General features: G+C 53.7%; 1 protein-coding gene across 2 annotated transcripts; it reads right to left on the bottom strand.

Annotated features, from left to right (window-relative positions):
* Positions 1 to 152: 152 nt before the first annotated feature.
* On the bottom strand, positions 153 to 18073 carry KLHL18 (kelch like family member 18). 2 transcript variants are annotated; one of them, XM_014892019.2, is made up of 10 exons: positions 17873 to 18073; positions 9237 to 9367; positions 8936 to 9076; positions 6916 to 7114; positions 4266 to 4426; positions 4033 to 4169; positions 2727 to 2949; positions 1942 to 2046; positions 1657 to 1768; positions 153 to 847 (listed from the first exon to the last, which is right to left on the bottom strand). In XM_014892019.2, the coding sequence occupies exons 1-10, from the start codon at positions 18014 to 18016 to the stop codon at positions 461 to 463; spliced, it is 1740 nt and encodes a 579-aa protein (XP_014747505.1). In that variant the 5' UTR covers positions 18017 to 18073; the 3' UTR covers positions 153 to 460. The 2 variants fall into 2 exon arrangements, with proteins under 2 accessions (XP_014747505.1, XP_014747503.1); XM_014892017.2 differs by having other exon boundaries at positions 2727 to 2964; positions 17873 to 18049.
* Positions 18074 to 18094: the final 21 nt, after the last annotated feature.

Consider the following 18094-nt stretch of genomic DNA (forward strand, 5'->3'; position numbering starts at 1 on the left):
GTAAGAAGCTCCTGGAAGTGACAGCGCTGTGTTTGTCCTGTTTGGAGACCCACCCCGTGCAACCAGGACCCCCCCAAATCGCTGCTGACGCCCCTGGCGGGGGGGCTCAGGTGGTTTTGCTGCTCCCAGAAAGTGCCGGTGGATTTTCCAAGTCCTTGAAGTGGCCGTTTTTATGTCACAATGAAGCCTGGCCCCCTCCCCCAGCCCACAACAGCGCTCCCCAAAGGCGCAACCGCAGGAAAACTGACGATGGATGGGTGGATGGATGGAAGGATGGATCCGCTCGGCCTCAGCTCCGGGGGAGGCTCAGAGATCTCTGCACACACATAAACTCACCACATTCAACCTTTCAGGACCTTCAGCCCAAAAAGTCACCAGGTGGGGATTACTCTGTGTTTGGATGGAGCACCTGGAAATCCTGGCACGCTCATTTCCCCAAAATCCGCCCCCCCGCCCCGTGTCAGATGGTGAGGAGCGGCACGCAGCCCACGCCCACGCCGCCCTCGTGGCACACCATGGGCGCCATGAACGTCCAGCGGTTGCTCTCGGGGTCGTACATCTCCACCGAGCTGAGGTTGGACTGTCCGTCGTAGCCGCCCACGGCGTAGAGCCGGCCGCAGTTGGCCACGAGGGACACGCGGCTGCGCCGGGTGTTCATGGGCACGATCAGGTACCACTGGTCGGCCATGGAGCTGTAGACCTCGGCGGCGCTCAGGAAGCCGGAGCCGTCGTAGCCGCCGCACACGAACATGCGGCTGCCCAGCGCGGCCGCGCCGTGCCGGCACCGCTTGTTCAGCATGGGCGCCACCGCGTGCCAGCTGGATGTGTGCGGGTTGTAGTATTCCACCTGCCGGGGAGGATGGACACAGTTAGGGGCGCTGATGCTTTGGGAATCGCCCTGTGAGTGTCCCCCGCTGTGCTGGCACTGCTGGGGTAACTCCAAGCTGGAGGCGGTTTTGGGTTTCTCGTGGTGAGACGGTGAGGGGCTTCCCAGGGAAGGGAAGGGTCTGGGGCAGCAGGAGCAGCTGAGAGGACTGAACTGCCTTCAGCTGAAAGGTCAGCTGCTATAGGATTGTGCCTGAAGGGATTGGGTTGGAAGAGACCTCAAAGCTCATCCCATTCCCACCTCCTGCTGTGGGCAGGGACACCTCCCACTGTCCCAGGCTGCTCCAAGCCCTGTTCAGCCTGGCCTTGGGCACTGCCAGGGATCCAGGGGCAGTCACAGTGCCAGAGCCTCCCCATGCGAGTCTCAGCAAGGAATTCCTTTCCAATATCCCGCCTAAATCTACCCCCCTTCAGCTCAAAGCCATTCTCTGTGTCCTGTCCCTCCATGCCTTGCCCCCATTCCCTCTCCAGCTCTCCTGGAGCCCCCTTAGGCTCTGGAAAGGGCTCTGAGGTCTCTCTGGAGCCTTCTCTTCTCTCCCAGCCTGTCTCTATATCCAAGGGCCTCCAGCCCTCAGAACATCTCCATGGCCCTGACTGGATAAATGAGTCACTTCTGTTCCACCTCAGGTTTTTCTGTTATGGGTGGAAGTGACCGAATTTGGTGGCACAACCACTTGGGGCTGTTTGGATGCACAGGGAAAGGACAGGCAGCCTTCCAGCCCCATCCTGATCTGCAGTGGATGAGCCCTGCCCAGGGCCCCAGGGCCTTACGCTGTTGAAGATCTGGAGCCCGTCGTGCCCTCCAGACACGTAGATCCGGCCCTCGAACACAGTGACTCCGGCAGCGCTGCGGTTGGAGCTCATGGGGGTCACTGCTGTCCACCTGGGAGCCAGAGGGGAGAGGTTAGCAAGACTCCCACTGATTATTCCATGATTTTCTAGTGCTGCATTCCACCATCTCTCCTTTCCCCACAGCCCTGATGCCCAGTGGTGCCAGGACACAGAACACCGGAGGGGAAACTCCTGGGAAAGCTCTGGGACACGAAGAGCTCTTACTTGTTTGTTTCTGGAGAGTAGGACTCCACTGAGTTGAGGGATGAGTTTCCATCATATCCACCACACACATATATCTGTCCATCCAACACCACCGTTCCCATGGCACTGCAAGGAACAGCAGGACCTCATGAGGTGGCTGGAGGTGCTGCCACCCTGTCCTCAACACTGTGACCCCACACACTCTGCCTGTGCCATCCCACCAAACTGCCTTTTCCCTGGGATCACCTCCAAACTGCCCAGTCCCAGCTGAACTCCGAGCTCACAGAGGGGAAAGGTGCTCATGGCAGGAGCACCTCGAATCCTGGGTTTGGATTTGGGCCCCTCACAACAAAAAAAAAAGTCATTGAGGGGCTGGAGTGTGTCCAGAGAAGGAAATGAAGATGGGGAAGGGGCTGGAGCACCAGGAGTGGCTGAGGGAGCTCCAGAGAAGCTGGTGAGGGGCATGTACACCCTCCACCCCTGCCCTGGACAGCCTAGGCCAGGGCTGGACAACCTTTTCCAGGAGGAATTTTCCCTGTATCCATCCTGAACTCCCCTGGCACAGCTTGAGGCCACTTCCCCTTTTCTTATCCCCGTTCCCTGGGAGCAGAGCCTGACTCCCACCTGGCTGCACCAGAAAAGGTGCAGGAAATACTAACCAAGGAAATCCCAGCTGCTCCCATACCTCCCCACTCCTCCTTTCCCATTTCCCCCCATACCTACATCCTGCTGGGCGCCTACCACCTTCCTCTAACCTCATTTTCCCCTGCTTTTCCACAAGTCTCTTCCCAGTGAGCTTCACCTACCTCCTCTTACTGTTCATGCTTTCCACTTTGGACCAGGAGTCGGTGTCTGGGTTGTAAACCTCCACGGTGCTGAGCCTGAGCTGGCCGTCGTAGCCGCCGATGGCGTAGAGCAGCCCGTTGAGCACGGCCACGCCGACGCGGCTCCGCGCCGTGGCCATGGGCTGGCACTTCTCCCAGCGGTTGGCAATGGGGTCAAACACCTCCACCACGTTCAGAGAGTCGCCTGCATAGAAATTTGCTACTCAAATTAAAAGAGGGGAGACCTGATGAAGCCCTGGGATAGTGAGGGGGGCGGGGTGAGAGGGTGGTTCTGTGTGCTTAAAGATGGGGCTGGCATGGGGAATTGGACTGATTTTCTTTGGGAAAATATCTGGGGAAAACATTGCATCTGCTAGGAAGGGATGGGATCTAAAGGGACCTGGAGAAGCTCAAGGAATGGGAATCTCATGAGATTCAACAAGGCCAAGTGCAAAGTGCTGCACTTGGGTTGGGACAAGAAATTCTTCCCTGTGAGGGAAGTCAAGCCCTGACACAAGGTGCTCAGAGAAGCTGTGAATGTCCCTGGATTCCTGGAAGTGTCCAAGGCCAGGTTGGACATTGGGGCTTGGAGCAGCCTGGGATAGTGGGAAGTGTCCCTGCACACAGCAGGAGGTGGGAATGGGATGATCCTTAAGGTCCCTTCCAACCCAGGCCATTCTGGGATTCTCTGTCCTATCCTGGGCTCTCACATCCTATTTCAGCCTGCTTGCTCCCACATAGACATTTTCCAACCACACATCCCTGCTCACCCAGAGAGATCCTGTTCTGAACAATTCCCATTTTTCCCACACTCAGAAAGATAGGGGAACATTTCCCAGCTCTCCCTGAGCCTCGACAGGTTCCCTCTGTGGAAGTGGCACCTCCACTGTCCTCCAAGGGGCAGCAGAGACCTGCAAGTCCCATCTGTGGTGTCGCTGCTTTTTTCTGGGTCACTTTCTGTTCCCTTTTCACGCCATGGTGAGGCTCGTGTCTAAGCGTTGTGATCCCACAACTCCAACAATATCGTGGAGATATCTGCAAGTCCTGCTTGGGCCACCAGGCAAGGAGCCATCCTCAAAGTCTTGAGGAATATGTCCCAAATAAGCCTCACCTGGACAGGATTGCAGATGGAAGATATTAAACCATGGGCACAACCACCCTGAGGGTTTCACTGGAAAGGTCAAAGTGCTGCACGGAGGAGCAGAAACTGCTCCACGCTTCCACAGGAGGGAATTGCAGCATGCCATCATCCCACCCAGCCCTGGGTGGTCTTTCCACTGCAAGGTACCTGCTGAGTTGAGTCCCCCCACGGCGTAGATCAGCCCTGCGATGGACGTGCAGCACCGCGGCCGCGTCTTGAACGCCGGCAGGTGCGGCCGGCGCTCCGGCATCAGGTGATAATCCTTGGCTTCGTCAACCAGGTCCCTGAAACCCAAGCATTAAAGAGGAGATCTGACTGTGTGGGGTCTGCACGGAAGGATCTGACTGTGCCAGCCTGCTGACTCTGTGCCCAAGCCCCACCTGCACTTGTGGCAGCAGCGGACCAGGTCGTCCTGCTGCACGCGGTCCGTGAGGAATTGCGGCCGGCACAGGGGCAGCCGGATTTTGGACAGGAGCTCGGGCAGGAAGGATTCCCTCTGGTCTCGGTCGTAACGGATCCAGGCCAAGGCAGCTTCAAACACCTGCCAGGAGACAGCAGTGGGAAATTGGAGTCTGTGGGTTGTGCAAGTGGATGGGAATGAAATGATGTGAAATCTTGGGATGGTTTGGGTTGGAAGGAACCTCAAAAATCATCCAGTGCCATGGGCAGGGACATCTCCCACTATCCCAGAGTGCTCCAAACCCCCGTGCCCAACCTGGCCTTGAACACTTCCAGATATCCAGGAATAGCCACAGCTTCTCTGTGCCAGGGCTCCCCACCCTCCCAGCCAGGAATTCCATCCCAATACCCCATCCATCCCTGCCCTCTGGCACTGGAAGCCATTCCCTGTGTGCTGTCCCTCCATCCCTTGTCCCCAGTTCCTCTCCAGCTCTCCTGGAGCCCCTCTAGACTCTGGAAAGGCCTCTGAGCTCTCTGTGGATCCTTCTCCTCTCCAGGTGAACACCCCCAGCTCTCCCAGCCTGGTTTCTTTCCCCACTTCCAACAATCCTGATCTCCTGTCCCATTGGATGGGACATTCAGCACAGAAATTTTCAGGGAGATGAGGGAGCTGCAAGGAGGATTTTGGCAGAACATGAAACTGTTTATTTAGTTGCAGAAATCTGCAAACTGGGAAAGAAGACTGGGAATGCTGCTGCTCCACGAGAAAGCAGGAGATAGGTTTGATGACAGGGATCCATCTGTTCTCTCTGGATAACAACACCTGGAGCTGAGCTGGTCCCTCCAGGCTCCATCCCAGACACTGGAAGGGACAGACCTCTCTGAAGCCCCACGGGATAACTCCAGCTACAAAATGATCCTGGTGCCCTGGTTCCAGTTTAATTTGGGACACACATTCCTGGGTTCCCAGGACTCCCCATTAAAGTTATTGCAGCCTTTACGACTGACCAGAACAAAACCATCAACTCTCTTGCACAGCAGCATCTGGAGTCTCTCCCAACACAATTCCCAAACTTTCCAGTGCAAAAATGCTTCTCCAACAGCACCACAGGGATTAAAAACCCCAGACCAACTTTCTTCCACTCTACAGGGTGCTACTGGAATTTCTGAAGAGTGGGTCTGGCAGGGGCCAGGGCACAAGGAAATGTCCCCAGGATGGACTCTTTGGATCCTACCTGCTCTGGGAAAAACAGAGTGAGGAATTCTTGGTATGATACAGGAATGTGGCTGGAATGTGAGGCAGGTTTTCCTCCCTCCCTATGCCTGATTAAAGAAGCACATTTTTACCCTACAAGGAGAAGCTGGAGGTCTGCTCTGCCTTTGTCACCTCCTCAGGAACAGCAGGACAGATTTCCAGGCTCAAGGACAGGCTCTGTTTTCCCTGCTCACTGTCAGCCCACACCAATGGATTCTCAAGGCTGTGAAAACACCCTAAACTCTTCTCACTCCCAAAAACTCCCTGACAGGAGCGTGCAGCCAGGTGGGATTCCAGCCCTCCTCTGGGGAACAAGGGACATGAGGAGAGAAAACAGCCTCATGTTGTCCCAGCAGGGGTTTAGGCGTGAATTTCGAAAAATTCCTTCCCCAAAAAGGCTGCCCAGCCCTGACCCAGCTGCCCAGGGCAGTGGTGGATTCCCCATTGCTGGAGGGATATAAAAGCCCTGTGGATGTGGCACTTGGGGATGTTGGTCAGTGCTGGGGGAAGTGTTGGACTCGATGGTCTCTGAGGGCCTTTCCATCCTCACTGATTCTGTGATCCTAAAGAATCCCTGCTTTCTGTTTCTTTAGGAACAAGTCAGTCTAGAGTAGGCACAGGAAACCACCACAGCTCTGCCCAGCAGCTCTGAGTGTCCCCACTGTGCCAGGACATCTCAGTTTCACTCAGTCCAGGAATAGGATAATTCCCATTCCCATTCCACTCCCAAGTAGCGAGAAACCCCTCAAGGTCAAATTTTCCTGGGCCAAGACCTCAAGGGTACACCAGGTACCTACCTGTTGGAGCCCTGAAGCCTGGGAGTTTTAAACTTTCTGTGCTTTCTGACACTGACCCCAGGAGAACACTGCTTTTGACTTGAGGCCTTGGAGAAGGCTTCCAAAACTGAGTGATGGAGTTGGAATCACTGGTGTGCAGTTTGAATAGAAGTGTGTGATTTCACACGGTGAAGGGTTTGGAATTTGGGGTTTTAGAATATAGAAATAGGTGTGGGACAAGATGGAGGCTCTTGGGTGTTGTCTCTTTCTTCCTTCTTGTTCCTTCTTCTCAGTTTTAGGTGGTACTTTTTAAATTGGATAGTTAGTGTGGGTTACAGGTGTTTGGTCATTGGGTCAAAAGCATAAATAACATAGATGTTAGCTCTTAATTGGACAGTTAGGCTTTAAAAGACCTTGTAACCAGCTCGATTCACCTCCATTTTTGCTTGCTTTTGGCTTGTTAGCTGGGAGTGCTGCAAAACTCTCTGTACTTTAGATAAGATTTAATAAACCAAGTCCAAATAGGAAAATCCATCTCTTGAGCATTCAATCCTGACTCTGAGTGAAGGCAGAAGATAAAAACAAACCACTTTCACCCACCTGCTCTTCAGATTTCACGTTGAGCTCATCCCTGGAAACGAGCTCCAGGACATCCTCAAAGGGCAGGGCCAGGAACTCCTCAGACATGGAGACCTCCACGAAGTGCTGGTGGATGAAGCTGTTGGCAGCGTCGTAGAGCACCGTGCACATCATGGTCTCGGCAAACTGCCGGACACCCAGGCAGTTCTTGGGATGAAGCCTGGAAAAGGGGAGCAGGAGAGCAACAGGAATGTCAGGTTAATGGAAGAGAAGCTGTGGCTGTTCCTGCATCCCTGGAAGTGTTCAGGTTGGATGGGGTTTGGAGCACCTTGGGACAGTGGGAGGTGTCCTCGCCCATGGCAGGGAATGGGATGGGCTTTGAAGTTCTTTTCCAACCCAAACCATTCCAGGATTCTGGGAAGCACAGAAGCCTTGGAGGACACAAAGTGCAGTGCAAGATGTGTCCTCTCCAGTGATGGCCAGCTCCAGCTCACTCAGAGCTGATCTGCACAGGCAGCTCCAGGTGAATCCAAGGCAGAGCCACAGGATTGGAAACACACAAATGTCCCCTTGTCCCTGCCAAAGAGGCATTGGATAGATCCAGGTGGCTCTGGGAGCATCTACAGCTTCTTTGGGTCAGCCCTTCCTCACCCTCTCAGCTAGGAATTCCTTCCCAATATCCCATCCAGCCCTGCCCTCTGGCAGTGGAAGCCATTCCCTGTGTCCTGTCCCTCCATGCCTTGTCCCCAGTCCCTCTCCAGCTCTCCTGGAGCCCCTTCAGGCCCTGCCAGGGGCTCTGAGCTCTCCCTGGATCCTTCTCCTCTCCAGGTGAACATTCCCAGCTCTCCCAGCCTGGCTCCAGCCCTGGAGCAGCTCTGGGGCCTCCTCTGGACTCTCCAGCAGCTCCAGGTTCTTGTGCTGTTGGGTGGGGAACTGTCACATGAGGGTGACTCCGAGGGCCCCCACAGGGCTTGGTTACAACACAGCTGCCTAAAAATATCCCAGTTCTCAATTCCACTTGAGAAGGAGAGCTCAGTGTCCATGTCCCAGCCCTCCAAGGTGGCCAGAATCCAGCAATTTTTGGTTATTAACCAAACTGGCAGCTGTGCACTCAAAGCCAGGACTTCACTTAGGACACCTGGCTGCTCCTGGTGGATTTGGGAGAATTTTGGTGGCCAATCCCTGTATTTGGTGGGTGTGTTTAACATCACACCACGGAATGCCCTGAGCAGCTGCAGAGAAGGGAGGCTGGGAAAACTGAACACGTCAGACTCCCTGGCATTGCTGAGAATCCATGTGGAATGTGGACAAAGAGTATCCCAGCTTTCCACTTCCAGACCATGCTGCTGGAACAGCCTCACAGCCAAACACCAGTGAGGAAATTGAAAAACCTGGGGCCAATTTAGGGCTCTGCCACAGTTTCCTGTCCAGCTCCTGGGCTGAAGCACTGTGTGCCTCCCCTTTAGCACACATGGCAGCAGGAAGGGCAATTCTTGACAGGATGGGCTTTCAAAAAGGGAAATATCTCTTCTGTTTTGCTCTGGGTGTTGATTCCTGTGGCTGGCCAAGGTCTTTTACTGTGTCCCCATAAAGGAGTGATAAGTTATTCTGAAGGGAATGAGAATGGTAGGACTAGGGGACATGGCTTCCCACTGCCAGAGGGCAAGGATGGATGGGATACTGGGAAAGAATTCCTGGCTGGGAGAGTGGTGAGGCCCTGGGATGGAATTCCCAGAGCAGCTGTGGCTGCCCCTGGATCCCTGGAAGTGTCCAAGGCCAGGTTGGACACTGGGGCTCGGAGCAGCCTGGGACAGTGGGAGGTGTCCCTGCCCATGGCAGGGGTGGATTGGGATGGGCTTTAAAGTCCCTCCCAACCCATTTTGTGTTCCATAACTCTACAGATGCCAAGTTTTGGGATGCACTCTCCTCATCCTGCTAGAAGGACACGTCCTGCTCCCCCCAAGCTGGACACAGGCTACTGAACCTCGCTGGTGCTGGGGGGCAGCTGGAATCCCCCCAGGATGCCCCCAGCCCCACTCACCTCTCCCTGAGGAAAGTACAACAAGCGTCCTTGATGTTCTGCAGCTGCAGGAAACTGGCCCCCATGAGCAGGGACTGCACATTCTGCTGGTCTATGGCAAGGTGACCATTGTAGGCAAAGTTGATCAGAGCCTCCAGAGCACTAAAATCAGGGAGAAAGGGCAGAAAATCCACTGAACTCCAGCTGGGATAGCGCTCTGCCAACAGCAGAATGTTCTGTGGGATCACCCAGAGAACAGCCTTTGAGCCTTGCACACACAGCAAGGCACAGCAGCCCCTGTGATCTTCCCGAAGGATTTTACCTGGGATCCATGCCCTGCATGACAATCTCATCCTGCTTGCACTCCATCATGTCGTTGGTGAACATGGCGTGGAAGTAGGGGATGGAAGCTGCCAGCACGATCCGGTGAGCGCTGAATTTATGATCCCCAACCTGAGACAGGGAACAGGGAGGGAGAAGGGATCAGCCCCAGCCACTGCTCCAGGCATTCCCTGCAGCATCCAAGCATTCAAGTCAGGTTTTTGCTCTGATTGCTTCTCTCAGAGCCTTTTTCCCTAATTTCCATGTCAATCGGGCTCATCCCAGTCCATGCCCGTTTTTCCTCACTTAAACAAAAATTTCCCATTGGAGCTTTGTTTTATGGGACAAAGCAGCTGGCACAACAGACCCCTTCCCTCCAGGTTATCCACGCAGTCCTTCTCTCATCCTCTGCAAAATCCTCACCCATGTCATCTCCAGAGGTATCAGGAATGTTGTTTGGTTTCAGGAATTCCATGATTCCCAACAGTGCCTCCCCCAGATCCAGTAAACACAAACTTGCCAGGGGTTTAGAAAACAAAATTCCTGCCAGATGGAAAAAAGGAGGCACTTTTGGAGAGCTTTGTCTCTGTCCTGGGCAGTTCAGGTGTGCCTGAATCCCTGTCCATGCTGTCCTCTGTGCCTGGATTATGCTGCACAAATCCTGCTCTCCTGGATTTTACAGCATTTTTAATTCCCAGAGCGAAATCAGGAAGTGAAGTGGTTGGGACTATGACAGCTCATGGAAAAAAAACCCTTCACATTTATATTTGTGTGTGACTTGAAGGAATGAAGGGCTGTATTAATCCCTTCTCCTAACCCAAAAACACATGGAAAACATCCCATAGGCTCCAAGATATCTGCAAAATCACTGCCAGCCTCCTCCTGTGCACATGGTGGGATGGGGAATCTCTTGGAAAAGGAGTCAGGAGTGCAGGCCCAGGGTCCATGAGGGCATGGAGCTCAAGGTCACCTCCCTGGCCCTGGAGAGGAAGGAATGTTGGCAGAGCAGGTTCCCACCCTGACTGCACACAGACAGCAGCTTTAAAAATACACAAATACAGCAAATTTCATAAGGAAAGGCCAGAAAGGGAAGTGATTCCAGAAGCTGAGAGCTGACAGCCCCTCCCCAAATCCCTGGGATTTTCATTCCCTCCCTGCCAGGTGAGCATGTGTGGGCTCTCCTGTCCTGAGGTGCTGCTCAGGACAGGGAAATCCCTCAGGACACTCAGTGCTGGAGCTCTGGGTTTGGGAGTTCCCATTGGGAAGGGCAGCCACAGCCTGGGTGACCATGGGGACAAATTTGCTGCTTGGCCTGTCCACATTCCAGCCCCGAGGCTCAGGAACACCCGACCTGCTCTGCAGCTCTGGCATTTCCCAGTCCATCCCTTCCCCATGGATCATTCCATCATCAGCTGCTCCTGGCCCAACCCACCACTAAAATAAATTTATCGTTTATCAATAATAAATCTCATTATTGATATTCCCTCATGCTGCTGGAAAATCCCTTCTCTGGTGTCTCAAACATCCCAAAACACAGAAAAGCTCCAGTTTTCCTTTTGCTGTTTCTGAAAGGTGAAAGAACAAGGCCTCCTCTTATCTCTAAAATTCTGTGAGGAATTCACTCCAACTGGCTTGTTTGGATAAGTGCTCCCATTCAGGCTGAGTGTGCAAGAAAAGCAACATTTTACTTGACTTTCATTTCCCCCTAAGCCCAAGTTGCCAAAAATCACAACTGTCCAAATCTCATTTCAGCTTTTTCATAAATGAAAAGTGGTGCTAAAATTGAACAGGCACCTCTTAAAGTGAAACACCTGCTTTAAATGCACACAATGACCTTCTATTTATAAGAAAAATTATCTTTATAACTGAAGATAACAGGAATTTCAACACCAAGGTTATATTTACTCAAACCCCAAGCCTGTAGTGTGACCCAAGGAGGAGAAAAAGGCCCTCATTTCACCAAATAACTGTAAATTACAGAGCCCAGGTGGCAGCTCTGGGCCCCTCGTGACAAGAGTGACATTGAGGAGCTGGAGGGTGTCCAGGGAAGGGAATGGAGCTGGGAAGGGGCTGGGGGAGCTGGGAAGGGGCTGGGCCTGGAGAAAAGGAGAATCAGGGGGAATTTCTGGCTCTGCAAAATTCCCTGACAGGAGGGGACAGTGTGTGGGGGGTGGATTTGGGATCTGCTCCCAGGGAACAGGGACAGGAGGAGAGGGAACGACCTCAGGCTGGGCCAGGGGAGGCTCAGGTCGGAATTTGGGAAAATTTCCTCATGGAAAGGGTGGTGAGGCATTGGAAGGGACAGCTCAGGGCAGTGGTGGGTCCCCATCCCCATAGGGATGTGGCACTTGGGGACGTGTTTGGGGTGGCCTTGGCAATGCTGGGTCATGGTTGGAATCAATGATCCAAGAGGGCTTTTCCAACCTAAACCACTCCACGATTCCATGCCCCAAGTCCCTGCCCAAGGTTGAACAGTTCCACCAGGCTGCAGTTCCTGCTGGGACCCCACCCTGTAAGGAGCTGCCACCAAACAGCCTCATTACCTCCAGCAGCCCTGGGCCTGGCAGGAGCAAACATCCCCAGGCATCCTGCAAGATTCCTGCTGGGATAATGACAGCTGGGATGAAACCATCCCTGGATGAAATCCCTTGGGTCTGGGCAGTGCTGCCATTCCAGGGAATGGGCCCTGGGAGCAGCAAGACCCACAGAGCTGCATCAGCAAAGAGCCTGGGAAATATTCCCTGGTGCTGGACAAAAGCTGGGATTCTTCTGTTTGGAATTTGCTCCTGGAATGGTGGAGAGACCTTGGGGAGAGGGAGAAATTGGGATCTCTGCTCTAAAATCATCATTATGTTCATTCCATCAGTGCTTCATGGCGAGTCCCCAGGGAACAACTGCATTTCCTGCTGCAGCTAAAGGACAAGTTTGGAATATGGAAATATGTGGAATATGGAAAATCCTTCCAGGGATGAATCCATTCAGCTCATCCTCTTTCCACTTCCCCACAGTGCTCCCTATCTCCAGAGCCAAAGGATCTCCCTTTCCATGACTAAATTAATGCCCTTTCCTCATGGAATCACCTAAGGAAAAAGTGAGAAAGAGCTCTTCCTCTTCCTGATACCACTCCAGGATGTTCTGTTTTACAATTTATAATTTTAGGTCCTTTGCTTTTAAGGCAAAAGATTCTGTTTTCCAGAAAAAGGAACTTTCTGAGCATCCCTCCTGATCCCAGGGATCCCAGAATTCCCTTCTGACGTGTCTCTGAGCAGGAAACAAAGGAATCTGCCCCCAGCCACCCCCACAGCCCCAAATGTTAACAAATTCCAGGGCACAAGGAGCCTTTCTCCCAAGGAAAATGGTGTAGGTGGGAGAAAGGCATTCCTTGTGTTCCTGACGTCACCACCCTGCAGCGCTGAGAACTCGCTGAGGTCTCAGAAAGCCCCAAATCCGTCTTGTCTGAGGGGATGTGGGCACTGAGGGCACTGAGAGGCCAGAGCAGGAGCACAGCTGGTGTCCAGTCCCTCACAGGAAGAGGTGACAGGATGCTCCTGGATCAGGACAATCCCAAACACAAATCCAGGCTGAGGGGACAATGAGGAGGGAAGGATTTGGGGCTGTTGGTGGATGAGGAGCTCCACATTCCCTGGCCAGAACCGTGCCCTGGGCTGATCCCCCAGTGTGGGCAGCAGGAAAGAGGGAATTCTGAACAGCCTCCCACTGCCAGAGGGCAGGGATGGATGGGATATTGGGAAGGAATTCCTGGCTGGGATGGAATTCCCAGAGCAGCTGTGGCTGCCCCTGGATCCCTGGAATGTCCAAGGCCAGGTTGGACACGGGGGTTTGGAGCATCCCAGAATGGTGGGAGGTGTCCCTATCCCAGGATCAGGGATCATCCTGAAGGTCCCTCCAGCCCAAACCATTCCAGCATTCCATGAGAATGGTGACCAATTCCTTTGAGGCAGAGGACACATCCCCTCTGGATGTAAAACAAAGTCACATTCCCAGAGAATTCCCTGCCAGCTCAGAGAAACCCAAGTGCTTTTCAGAATTCCAGTGCCTCCATTTCTCACATGGACAGGGAACATTCCAAGGGGATCAGCTCCAGCCCTGTCCTCCTGAGCACTCCTGAAGGGACAGCAAAAGGAAATTCTGTGTTATCCTAGAACTAAAAATCCTCATGTTTTCTGCAAGGGAACAGCTGAGAGTTCGGAGAAAACACATCCAGGCAGAATCCCAAATAATTCCTGCCTGTTGGATGACAAGGTTGGAATCACATCCTGCAGCTCTCCTGAGCACAATGGATCATCTGCTTTTCCAATCTCTCTCCCATAAAACAAATATTCCCTCTCTTTCCAGGGCTGTTTTCCTGGAGGATCTGCCAAACATGCTCCAACATCTGCAGCACAGCCAGGCACTGAGTTTTCAAGGATCCTGCTGGAATCAAGCAGGCAGCCTGAGCTGTCTGGAATTCCACTTATCCAGAGGCTCCTCCACCTCTGCATCAGCTCTCAGGGGTGCAACTGCTCCAGTTTGGGGGGATTTGGACTTAACAGTCTGCTCTGGAAAAACTGGGATCAGGATGGCAGAGAAGCCACCAGGGCTAGGACCTGTCGGTGCCACTGGGATTGGACACAAAGCAAATATTGTCCCCTCTTCACAGCTGGGAATTATTTCAGTTTGCCAGACCTGGATTATATTTTAGGAGACTTCTCTAATTAGTCTTGGAGTTAGTCATGGAAAAACGGCATTGGAGCAGCTCAGAGCTGCAGCAGCAAGAGGAGCTCACGTCAACTCTGCTCTCCAAGGATTTGGAAAGGCACAAACCTTCCCTCTTGCCACAGTTTGGCTGGGATTTCTGGAGGTGCCAGCCTGGCACTTGGATCATTCTCCTCCAGCTCTAGCAGGAGCTAGGAAGGGATTAATTCCCTCTTCATTTGGAATGAAGGAATAGCATGGATCTGTTTTCCCTGGTTTCTGGAGTGGTGCATTCCAGCAGCCTCTGATGTGTCCCTGGAGAGCGCTCGGACCTCGGCTGGAGCACAGACAGCACATCCCAGAAAACAAAGCTGCCCAGGCTGCTTTCATCCTGCAAGGATGAAACAATTCCAGAAACAATGCTCAGGAAGAACATGAGCACTGAGGAACTTCTTTTGTGCTGGTAAAAATCAGATCAGGATCTGCAGCTCAGGGAATTACAGCCCCAAACGCCAGCGCTTGTCTGTGAGCTGGAATTCTTGGGGTGTTTGCAGTGTTTGGTTGTGAGCTGCAAAGGGAAGAAGACAGGAAATCCACTAAAAGGAAGGGGAAGATGTTCTCAGAGAGGAATTCTGCCCCTTGGCTTGTCCACAGCTGGAGTTCAAAGCTTCAAACCCCACCAAACTGAAAGAAAAAAAAGGCTCGGGAGGTTCATTTCTGCTCTCTCCATCATTATTCCAGGCCTGGTGTTTCCCTGCCCTTGTGGGAAGCTCCATCCTCTTTTCCATCACCACCGGTGCTGGATGAGGAGGAAAGCACAGCTTCACCTTGCAGAACACGACTGGGATAGGATCAATTGGGGAAAAGGGTTTGGTTGGTTATTTTATGACCACACCAATGCCCAGCCCAGTGATTCTCAGAGAAAAAAAAAAGCAGAAATTTGGCTTTGCTAAGCAAAATTCCTAGTTTTTTTCCAAAGGAAAAGGACTAACCACAGACTGAGGTGTGTCTCCAACCTCCCCTCCTCCCTCCAGTCCATCCATGTGTGTTCCTAGCAAATGAATATTTAATTAAACATTTCGGAAAGGCTCCAAAGGGAGCTGTGAGGGAACATCAGGAGCAGCCCTGACCTGAAGCTGTTAAAGAGACAGGGAGAGAAAAGAACTTTCCAAATCCATGAGCTGGACTATTTGGCACATTAAGATCCAACTTCTGGGACAAAGGGGTGTTTGGAAGCTTTTTGGTTTAGAGGTCAGACAGGCAAAAAGTAGCAGGAGTGGGAAAAAGGGGAATAAATTCACTGCAGTGGTGTGGGAGTATCAGGATCCATCTGGGGGTTCCTCTGGGTTGGACTTGGAATGGTTCTCAAAGCTTTTATCAGAGAATCCTGGAATGATCTGGGTTGGGAGGGATCTTAAGGATCATCCACTTCCATTTCTGCCATGGCAGGGACACCTTCCACTGTCCCAGATTGCTCCAAGCCCCAATGTCCAACCTGGCCTGGGACACTGCCAGGGATCCAGGGGCAGCCACAGCAAATCTGGGAATTCCATCCCAGCCAGGAATTCCATCCCAATATCCCATCCATCCCTGCCCTCTGGCAGTGGAAGCCATTCCCTGTGTGCTGTCCCTCCAGGCCTTGTCCCCAGTCCCTCTCCAGCTCTCCTGGAGCCCCTTCAGGCCCTGCCAGGGGCTCTGAGCTCTCCCTGGATCCCTCTCCTCTCCAGGGGAACATTCCCAGCTCTCCCAGCCTGGCTCCAGAGCAGAGGGGCTCCAGCCCTGGAGCAGCTCCATGACCTTTACACGTTCCTTCCTTCCTTCTGGGTAAGAATCATCCAAACTCTGTCCCTGCTGGAAACCCACCCTGGATTTACAGCAGGAAAACGTTCCTGAGCCAAAGCAGGGCAGGGACAGTTTGTGCTGGCTGAGTTTGGGGTGCCTGAGTGATCCAAAGCCACCTCCAACTCCAAGCTGAGAAAAATTCCTGCTTAAAGCTCCAGCAGCTGGAGCAGCCAGCCTGTTCCTGGGAATGGGGAGGGAAGGCTTGGCTGCATTAATTCCATCACCACGGGACACGTGGGCACTGGGAAAAGGGATGTCCAGAGACAGAGGTAGCACAAGGTGGGATATTTTCACAGGATGACTCAAAAAAAGAGGAATCAAATGAATGAAATGCTTGGAATTCCAAGCTGTGGGTGTAGGAGGGAAAGCTGGAATGCTTGAAACAACATGGACAGAGGACTGATAACATAGCAGCTGCTGCTGGGATCTGTCTTTGGGATTTTGGGAAGGAATTCTTCCCTGTGAGGGTGGAACGTTTTCCCAGAGAAGCTGTGGCTGCCCCTGGATCTCTGGAAGTGTCTAAGGCCAGGTTGGACATTGGGGCTTGGAGCAGCCCGGGACAGTGGAAGGTGTCCCTGCCCATCCAAGGGGTGGCACTGGATGATCCTTAGGTTTTGATCTTCACTAATATCTTTTAAACCTCAGTAGGGATAAAGACGATTTAAACAGCTCTTTGCTATGGAAAATCCACAGAAACGGATAATTATTCACAGGAATTTTAGAAACAATGGTGAGGAATTTATCCAAGATAAGACTGGGATCACAGACCTCCTCCTATTGTCTCCCAGAAACATGGGACTGCCAGGATCTGGTCATCTTCTCCTGCCACACCAACATCCAGTTTAATCCTAAAAACACTACACTCTGCATCCCAAACCAGCCTTGCCACAGAATTCTCCCAGGTTCCAGCCCAGGCTGTCACCAACATCACCCTGCAGAAGGAGCAACCATTTCCAAGGAGGATCCCAAGCCTCATCCCCGTATCCATGGAATGTTCCCCATCCCACATCCCGTCTCGGTGGCAGGCCCAGCCCCCACCAGCTCCTTCCCCTGGCAGGTTTCAGGGTGAGTAGGCTGGGAGCACCTTCCCGTTTAATTAAACTGCAGAGTTAATTCTGCAGTGACTCAGAGCTGCGTGTGGCTCCCACCCCACCAACTCCTCCGAGGCTGCAATCCCGAGGGATTCCAGCAGCTCCTGCCTGGCACAGGACACTCTGCGAGCCCTCCCAGCCATTCCCTGCAGAGCCAGGGACACCATGCTGAGGATTCACCTCGCTTGTGGATTCATTTTTTATTTGATGCTAAGAAGGGGTGAATTATAGGAATAAGGGAATGGTTTCCTAGGGAAAGGTTATCCAGAGCTTGCTCCATAAACCTGGATCCACGGACACTCCGAGACCCCCCCAGGGCAGGGAAGGCCCAAGAGCCCCTGACACCCCACTAAGGGGGTTTGGGGGAGTCTCAGCTCTGTCTCTCTCTGCTGCCAAAGCAGAAGGAGGGGAAGGAGGGACCTCAGCTCCGGCTCCTCTTCCCTTTATCCCCCACCACAGGGATCTGAGGGAACTCCAGCTGCCTCCTTCCCTCTGGAAAAGACACTGGGAGGTCCCTCAGCCCCCACCATTAAGGGCTGGGGTCCCCCCTCAGGGGTCTGCGGGTTGCTCAAGGCCCCTCTCCAGAAGCTGGGGTCCCTCAGGAATGGCGGGGGGAGATCCCTCATCTCCCCCTTCTGAGGCTGGGGACCCTCAGCCCCTCTCAAAGGCTCTGGGGGACCCTCAGCCCCTCTCAGGGACCAGGGACTCTCCCAGCTCCCTCTTAAGGGGACTGGGCGAAGTCCGCTCAGCATCCCCTTTCAGCACCCACCCCAAAACCCGTGACCTCCTCAGGGCTCGAGGTCCCCCCTCAATGTCCCCTCAAGGACCGGGGTCCCCGCTCACTGCCCGCCACAGCTCGAGGTGTCTCAGCCCCGCTCAGCCCTCGGAAGGGTCGGGGTCCCTCATCCCTATCAGGGACCGGGGGGTCTCTCACTGTCCCTCAGCGCTCGAGGTCTCTCAGCCCCGCTCAGACCCTCGCCCCCACCCGCCCCCGGAGGTCGGGCCGCACCTTGAGCGTCACATCGCAGAGCTTTCCCTGCCGCCGGATCTCGCCCATCACTCCATACCCGCGGCTGGGCAGGTCTCCCACCGAGAAATGCACCAGATCCTCGGGATCCAGCTCCGGGTCCGCCGCCGCCGCCGCTTCCAGCATCGTCCCCACCACTCCCGTCCCGCTGCCGTCCTGCTTCGCCCCCGCCGCGCGCTGGCCCCGCCCGGCCGCCGTATGCGG

This window comes from Sturnus vulgaris, chromosome 1 (genome assembly GCF_052056855.1).
Source record: "Sturnus vulgaris isolate bStuVul1 chromosome 1, bStuVul1.hap1, whole genome shotgun sequence".
NCBI lineage: Eukaryota > Metazoa > Chordata > Aves > Passeriformes > Sturnidae > Sturnus > Sturnus vulgaris.

What these genes read in the sequence shown, in the direction of transcription:
- KLHL18 (XM_014892017.2), bottom strand. Translation starts at nt 18,016, where the DNA reads ATGCTGGAAGCGGCGGCGGCGGCGGACCCGGAGCTGGATCCCGAGGAT. An exon ending in TCTGCGATGTGACGCTCAAG is followed by an intron (nt 9,368 to 17,872) that starts GTGCGGCCCGAC and finishes TCCCTGTCTCAG; the next exon opens with GTTGGGGATCATAAATTCAG. An exon ending in TGTACTTTCCTCAGGGAGAG is followed by an intron (nt 7,115 to 8,935) that starts GTGAGTGGGGCT and finishes CCCCTTTTCCAG; the next exon opens with GCTTCATCCCAAGAACTGCC.